Source organism: Eublepharis macularius, chromosome 8 (genome assembly GCF_028583425.1).
Source record: "Eublepharis macularius isolate TG4126 chromosome 8, MPM_Emac_v1.0, whole genome shotgun sequence".
NCBI lineage: Eukaryota > Metazoa > Chordata > Lepidosauria > Squamata > Eublepharidae > Eublepharis > Eublepharis macularius.
The window spans coordinates 264,314-272,339 of NC_072797.1; the positions used below are offsets into that span (position 1 = coordinate 264,314).

General features: G+C 60.1%; 1 protein-coding gene across 4 annotated transcripts in view; it reads right to left on the reverse strand.

The window, feature by feature from the left end:
• Window positions 1-7,800, reverse strand: part of TPM2 (tropomyosin 2) — a 36,209-nt gene extending 28,409 nt beyond the window's left edge. Inside the window, exons 1-2 of one of the 4 annotated variants that reach the window (XM_054987129.1) lie at window positions 7,582-7,800; window positions 7,239-7,364 (exon numbers count right to left, since the gene is read on the reverse strand). In XM_054987129.1, the coding sequence (XP_054843104.1) occupies window positions 7,239-7,364; window positions 7,582-7,695 (240 nt within the window). In that variant the 5' untranslated portion in view covers window positions 7,696-7,800. The remainder of the gene's footprint in view (window positions 1-7,238; window positions 7,365-7,581) is intronic. The other 3 variants (XM_054987127.1, XM_054987128.1, XM_054987126.1) reach the window with 3 other exon arrangements.
• Between the last annotated feature and the right edge of the window lie 226 nt (window positions 7,801-8,026).

Sequence of the window (8,026 nt, forward strand, 5' to 3'; positions counted from 1 at the left end):
TCTTGAGAGTTGTGATTTCTGGTTCTGATTCCTGCCCATTTAGTCTTTTGCCCAGGGACTGACCAGTTTGTCCGGTGCAGAGAGACGAAGGGCGTGGTTGGCACTTGATGGCGCGCATAACATTGGAAGATGGGCAAGCGACTGAGCCTGAGATGGCGTGGCTGGTCTCGCTAGGCCCAGTGGTTGTGCCGTTAGGGGGAATATGGGGACAAAGTTGGCATCTTGGCCGCTGCAGGCCCCGGTTCCAGAGTGCGTGTCCATGTTAGGAAGTGCATGATTGTGAGTGAGGAGCTGTTCATGGTTGGGGAGCTGCCCCTGGGCAAGAAAAGCTTTGCCTCCCAGTGCCCGTGAGAGAGCGGCCCAGCGTTGTCCTCCATAGGTTGCAGGCCGTGCAAGATGGGTTCAGCTGGCTTGAGCCGAGAGCTGTGTGCGACCGCCAGTGGCGTTCGGGTGTTGCTTCATCTGGGCCTGCCTTGGAGCAGGTCGCCCCTGGCTTTGTCTGTCTGCCGTTCTGCCATACTAGCTTGGTTGGTCTGTTTCCTTACTACGTCAGATGGACATTGAAGTTCCCAAAACGTCTGTGCAGGTGAGGGACTGGAACAAATGCGGCTGCAACACAGAGCTTGGCTTCAGGCGAGGGATTGTTTGGTGTGCCGAGGATGGTGATGGGATCACCTACCGGATCAGTGGGTTTCCGGTGTTTGCAGTCAAGAAAATGTCCGTCCTGTGGGGACTGATTCCTGGTCAGGTTGAGGGTGGGATGGAAGCTGCTGAAGGCCTGCGGAAATGCCTCCAGCGCTCCTTCCCCAGGTGTCGAGATGTTGAAACTGTCAAGTGCAGGTGGGAGCTGAGAAGGAGCTGTTCCAAGTCAGCCATCAAAATGTGGACGTATTCCTGTGCCATATGCATGCCCGTGGCTGTGTCGTTGATTTGAAGGAATAAACCTTCACCATATCTGAAGTAGTTGCAGGTGAGGACAAACCCGTTGAGCTCAGTAGCAAGGTCCGCTGTGGGGTTGTCATGGCTGACGTTCCTAATGGTTTGTACTCCATTTTTGTGAGGGGTGCTGGTGTGCAGAGACTTGGCATCCACAGTGGCCCAAAAAGCGTTACCTGGTAGATTGTCAACGGATTGTTTTTTCTCAGGAAGTCTGTGGCGCCTCACACATAACGGGGGGCCTGGGCTCTGAGGATGGGGTCCATGTAGCCAGACCCCCCAACAGCGATGGTGCCTTTGCCCAAGGCAACGGGGCGTCCTGGGGTGCCTGGCTTGTGTATTTGGGCAGAAGATAGCAAGTGCCTGGTCGAGGTTCCTGTGCTGTGTCCATACAGATTTGCCCCTGCATGGGTGCGGGTGATTCCTTTAAAATCCTCTTTAGTTCTCTTTGGTGTTCCTGAGCCTGGTCTGAGGTTAGCGGTTTCTAGAATATACTATTGGAGAGTTGTCTTTCAACTTCTTCGATGTAGTCAGATTTGCACACGATAATAACCACTCCCCCTTTGTCAGCAGCTTCTTTAATCATGGTATCTGGATTATTTCTGAGACTATTTTATAGCATTTCTTTCAGCATGGGTGACATTGTCTTGGGGTTGGTGTTTCTTGAGCGCATCTGTTTGGTCCCGCCGCCCAAAGCACCCCCAGGAAAGCATGCGCCACTGGGCTCAAATCCTGCATTTCTACAGCAGACCAACGCTTGAAAGGAGCAACCCGAATGCTGCTCTCTCTCCCCGTCCTGAGGCGGAGGTTAGTAATGATTGCAGGCAGGGCCGGTGCCACCGTTGAGGAGATGAGGCGGGCGCCGCGGGGCCGGAGGGGGTGCCAGGGGCGGAGGTGCGCGTCCCGCGCCACCACCAGCCAGCCCCGCGCCACCACCGGCCAGCCCTGCGCCACCGCCGCTGCCCGCCCCCAGGCAGGCGCAGCAGCCACGAGCCAGGGACTACAGGCGGCTGGGGCAGTGCGTGGGCAGCCTCCTCGCTCCGCCCCAGCCACCTGCCGGTGGCACTGTGTGATGATGTCATCAGACCAGCCAGGGCGCGCGAGCGAGGCTGGCCTCCAGCGCCAGAAACCCTGGCACCGGGGCTGGTTGCAGGAAGCCGCAGTACAGCCTGCCGCGAACAAGGAGCTCCAGCTCTGGGGCGAGCGCAGTCATGGCCAGGAGTTTTCCACTCCTCAGTTTGGAGCTGTGCGCCCCCCCCCCCCCCGCCCCAAGTCCCCCTGTTTGTCTGGCACTCTTGGAAGTGTTCCTGGAAGTCCTTTCCTAGTGATAGAGTTTGGCTCAGTGTGACTCACTTCCACTTGCCTGCCCTTCCTAGGCATGGCTGGCTGTGAGCCGTCAAGGGGAAGGGGTGCCGTACAAAGGCTGCCTTCCGGTACCTGGCTGCCATTCGCTCCTTGGCTAAAAAGAGGCAGTTCCCAACTGTAAGGTTTTTGGTCCACACAAAAGGCGTACCTTTGGTTTTGTGATTAGTCAGCTGGAGCTGGGAGGAAGGGAGGTGTGACCAAGGCCCCTGGCCTAGGTGTTCTCTAGGTCAAGGAGACAGCCTGTGGCTTCAGCTGCAATCTGGGAAAGCCGGAATGATCGTAAGGAAGCTTTGGGCCCTGTCTGGTGAGAATGGGGCCACCCCACCTAGGCGGAGCAGAAGGGTTTGCTTGTGTCTCTTCAACCTGTGCGCCATTTTTATGATTGTTTGCTTCCTCACTTCTTAAATGCATGTTGGTTCACTGAGTATATTTTAATCCCACCCTTCCTCTAAAGAGCTCAGGACAATGAACATCGTTCTTCCTAGGATGGAATGACGCTTCACCCAGGTATTTGTGTACAAATGCTCCACTTTGTTTAGTCAATGGTGGGTTTACGCTCTGTGACTGCTCAGAGGTTACAGTCAAACATCCCATACAGCTAGTCTGTAGCCAGCTCACCCCCCCTCCCCAATTCCCTCTGAATTCCTGGCTGTGTATGCTATACGGCAGTGGGGACTGGGCAACTGAGTCCAGCCTCTTCTTCCTCCTCCCCCCAGTGGCATTATGGGGGGGGAGTGCTTTTGAAGGTTTGTGAGAGGAAGAAGCCGCCCTCCCCGGAGGAAAGCAGCCGCTCTTGGAAAGCAGCAAGCTTTCATTGGTTTTTTTTCTTTAACATAAAACTTTTTTTCCTGAAATTGGCCTTGGCAGCCATGGACAAAGCCTCGTGCTTTGGCTCATGCTAGCTGTAAAATTTCCAAGCAGTAAAATTTCAAGATTTCCCTCCTTCTAACACATTGGCAGAATTAAGGAGACAATTCTGATTTTTTGAGTCTGGCTTCAGGCCCTCAGTCTGTAATTCTACTAGTGGCCTGCTGGTGGCAGCAGAGAGTAAACCCTATTTGTGACAGGGAGGAAGCCGGGCAGGAGAGCTCCCCCTTCTGGCCAAGCCGCTTGTGGCCGCTGCCGGCGGAGCAGAGGACAAGTTCTCTGCGGTCCAAAGGTGGGCCTGGGAGGGCCTTTGACCTCCCTTCCTGGCTCCATTTTGTCCTCACAACAGGCCTGTAATGATGGGCCTCCAGGCATCCAGCAAGCATTCAGGGCAGAGTGGGGATCTGGACCTAGTCCCCCAGATTCCAGTCTAACACTCGAAGCACCACATCCACGGGTGTCCATTTCTGATTTGCCTTTTATAATAAATGGCTTTTACTAACTTGTCTACTTGCACACAGACTTTGGTTGGGCCCAAGTGGGGGTTTGTCTCTCAGCAGCAAGTTTTTAAAACCTCTGGACAGGTTTCCTGGTTCTAACCAAAGGCGGAATCAGGTATCTCCACCCCCTTTCCGGAATCCCCCTACGCAGAAGATGCAGGGAATGTATGTTGTTGCCCGTGGTCGGGAACTCTTGCTGAAAACCCACATTCATACAGGAAAGAGAACCGCTCTTCTGAACTGCGCAGAGGCACTTGTTTAGATTGTCTCACAGCTGGACCTCAGGATCTCTCTCTCACACACACACACACCCCTGTGTGTCAGCCCTCTTTGTGGGGTGGCCAGTTGCCCTCCTCTCTGCCAAGGCCAGAAGCTTCAGGGGCTGCCCCCCTGCCTCAGTTTGCCCCTCCTTTCCCTTTCTTAATAGACAGGCCTATTTGGGGCTCTGCAGGGAAGAACATTAGATCATGTCTGGGGGAAAACCACAAGATTCTCTTGACCTGTCTCAGCTACCTCGGTACGTGATGAACAAAGCAAATCCAGGCCCCTGGACCACTGAGGATCAGGCCAGATGCTCTTCCGTGTCCTCCTCCTGCGCACTTTCCCCCTGCCATGCCCCCATCAAAACAAACGTCTCTTGCTGGCAGCCCCATAAACTCCCAGTGGCTCAACAGCCTGTTCATGATGGGAAAGGGGAAGAGTTCAGCATTCAGTACAGAAAATACAGATAAATAAATGGGGTTGCCTGTATCTATGGAACAGCTGCTGTCCCCTTGCCTGCTGACCAGAACAGCCACGATTTCTGCTGTGGCACCTCCTGGCCACGGCTGCTTTTGCTCCAGCTTCCAGACAAGGCCCTCCGCCTGCCTGCCTGCCCCAGCACCTCTGCTCCCTCCGCCAATCCCATGAGGCGCCTTTGGCCCTTGAGGCCATCTAGCCAGGCTGCCTGCCGGCCTGCTTGGTGCCAGGGGCGGCTCCACAGTTCGGCCTGCCCCCGGCCGCCTGCTTCTGCGCCACCCACCAGGAGTTCCCCTCCCCCAAGCTCGGCCTTCCATCTCACCAGGGTGTCCTCCCTTGGGAGCCCTCCAAATGGCAGTTTCCCTTCCCTGGTCTAGTATTGCAGCACTAAATGGGAAACGGCGTGCATTCCGGGGGGGGGGGGGGCTGTGCAAGCCTGGGCAGGGAGGGGCACGCACCCATTGCAGTCCAGGGCCGTGCAGCCCTGGCTCCTCTGCTCTTTGAGCCATCAGCAATCAGGGGGGCAGGGTGTATACACAGAGAGGGAGTGTATGTGAAACACGCGGGCCTGTGTGCCTGACACTTGAGATGCTTGTTTAAAAAGCAGTGTCTCAAAGCGTCCATGGGGGTAAGGCTTATGGGGCAGGCCCCACAGGACATCGCTGTGTGGCATTCAGTGCCTGGCGTCTTGGTTGCTGATGCAAAATCGTGTTATGCCTGAAGCAGTTGGAAATTCATCCCGTCTCTCTTGTTGGGTGCTGCTCTGCTCATGGTTGATAGCATTACAGGCATACCAACAAATACTTTTCTAGCAGAGCTTCAAACCAGGTTAATTGTTTGCATATGAAGAAGAGGCAGTGAGACTTCAGAGGTCTCTGCCGTGCTAGAATTCAAGCCCTCGCCTGGGTGTTCCTCCAGGGCAGTGACGCTGGCCAGCAAGGAGAGAAGCTCCTTCCCTGGTGCAGGCAGGATAAGTCCGCCAGCATCTGCAGAGCGGGTGCCACTGCGGGGTAATGGGAACTTGAGGAGCAGAGCCATCCCACGTGGCTGCAGCGAGCTATCCAAAGGGCTGGTGGCGTCACAGGAGTCACATGGGCACAGAAAGCTGCCTTAGCCTCACACCAACTGGCAGGTTCGCTATTGCCTGCTCTGGCGGGCAGTGACACTCCAGGGTCTTGGGCCGGAAAAGACATCTCCTATTATTTGGTGGCGGCGGAAAGTGCTACCAAGTTGCAGTTGTTATAGTGACCCCTACTGGGGTTTTCAAGGCAAGAGGGCATCCTAGTGCATGCATTGTGGACTGGGCCACCCTAGAACCCTAGAAAGCTATTCCCCTCCAAGGAGCTGCCCGGTCAGGCTTGCACGCTAGGAACCAGCCAGAACCACTGGTGGGCTGGGGAAAGAGACGGACATCCTCCTGAGTTGCGTGTGTGTGTGTGTGTGTGTGTGTGCGTGCGTGCGTGCATGTGTGATGTGGGAAGCACCGGGCACCCAGAAAGCAGGGGGAGCCTCCCTGTGAGGACGCGGCAAGATGAGGCTCCTCTGCCCCCTTGGAGGGCAGGCCCATTCATTCTCCATTCAGCTCCAGCCACTTCTGCCAGCCCCACCCTAAGGGGCTGCAGCGACTCTCCTCCCTCCTAACTCAGGGAATTGCCAAATATGAGCAAAGGCTGCGGCTGGGCTGGGCTGGCTACCCAGCCAACTGCTCTTTGGAGAACTTGGAATCTCATCCCCGCAAGGCCAGGCTCATAGGCCAGGCAGCTGGGGACTGGCTGCTCCCCCCCTCCCTGGGAGCCTCCCTCAGGCCCGGCTTTGCACCCACAGGGACAGGCTCTGGGTGGCAGGCCTGGCCCTGTGTGTGGGGCCTGCCTCTGAAGCAGGCGGCCTGCTGTTGAGCAAATGGAGGGGGCTTCGGGGAGCCACGTTCTGCCCCCAGCAGCAGCGAGGGGGGGAGCCAGCAGGGCCCCTAACTGGGAGGGGGAGGGACCAGGAGCTGATTTGCCAGAATTTTTCCTTGGCACCAAGGGCTGGGAGCAGGTGCAGAAGGGGACGCAGGAGCATCCCTGGCACACAGTGGCCCGTGGCCTCGAGGGCATCTCCCGGATGTGGGCTCTGCCTGAAGGGCAGGCGTCTGTTGGCAGTGCCCACGGGCAGCAGAGCAGCTACGCCAGGCCCGAGGCCGGCTACTCCATCCCCAGGTATTCGCCAGGCCACAGGGAGCGCGCGCGGGGGGGGTCCTTTGTGCCTCCCCACTGCAACCACTAGGCATCACTGATAGCAAGAGCGTCCCTCGAGCTCCCCGGCCGCGCGGCCGCCTCCCCGGAGCCCCTCGCTTCCCGCGGCAGCGGCCCTGGCCTCGCCCTGGCCCCCGTCGGGGGGGGGGGGGGGAGCGGCCCTGCTGCGCTGCTGCCAGCGGCGGGCAGCGAAGGATTAGGAGTTCCCGGCGGGCGGGCGGGCGCGGGGCCAGGCGGCTCCCTTTGGCGGCTCCTTGGATTTCCCGGGTCGCCTTTCACGGGCCGCGGGCGCCCCTCGCAAAGGAGCGTTTATTTATAGGGTGTGAAGTGTCCCCGGGGGCCGGGCCGGCGCAGGCATCACCTGTCCACCCCTGGCCTAACGAGCCCCCGCAGCCCTCTCCGGCGGGCGGGCGGGCGGGCGGGGGGCCAGCGGATGCCGCCGCCCTCCGCCATGGCCCTGGCACAGCTCAATCCCCGGGCCTGCCGCCGAGGGGCGGCCCCGAAGGCGCGCAGCTGCCAGCTGGGGCGGCTCCGGGCTGCGCCGCCCGCCCGCCCCTCCCGTCCGCTCCGCGCTGCCCGTTCCCCGCTCGCTACTCACGTCGCCAGCCTTCTTCTCGGCCAGCTCCAGCTTCTCCTGGGCCTCCTTGACGGCCTCCGAGTACTTGTCCACCTCATCCTCGGTCCCCTTCAGCTTCTTCTGCAGGCCCTGCTGCTCCTCCTCCAGCTGCGGGGCGGGGAGAGGGGAGAAGAGGGCCGTCAGGGCGCGGCGGGGCGGGGGGCAGGGGGGGAGGCGTGCTTCCCGGCGGGACGCCCCGGGCGCCCCTGAGTTTGCGGCGGGGGGGGGACCGGAGTGGGGGTCCCAGGAGAAGGCCGGGCGTCCACCCCCTCCCCTCCCTCCCTGCCTGCCTGCCTCCCTCCCGCGGGGCCGTCGGGGCGGGCACCTGCTTGCAGCGGTCCTCGGCTTGCTTCTTGTCGGCCTCGGCCTGCTCGGCCCTGTCGATGGCGTTCTCCTTGTCCAGCTTCAGCATCTGCATCTTCTTCTTGATGGCTTCCATGGCGGCGGTGGGGGCGGCGGCGGCGGCGGCTCGACGGGACGGACTGGCGGCGGCGAGAGCGGCGGGCGGCGGAGACTGCGGGGCGCCCCGAGGCGCTCGCGCTGCCTAAAAGGCGGGGAGGGGCCGGGCCCTCCCCCGCCGGCCGAGCAGCGCCTTTTAGGGACAAGGTGGCCGAGACGGCGGCGGGCGGGGGGAAGAGCGGGCCCCGCCGGCCGCCCTGCGCGCAGCGCGCTGCGGAGGCGCTCTTCCCGGCCGGAGGCGCCAGAAGCGGCCTGGCGGCTCCTTCGGTCCCCGCACCCCGTCCAGGGTTCCCGCTCCGTCCCGGGCCCAA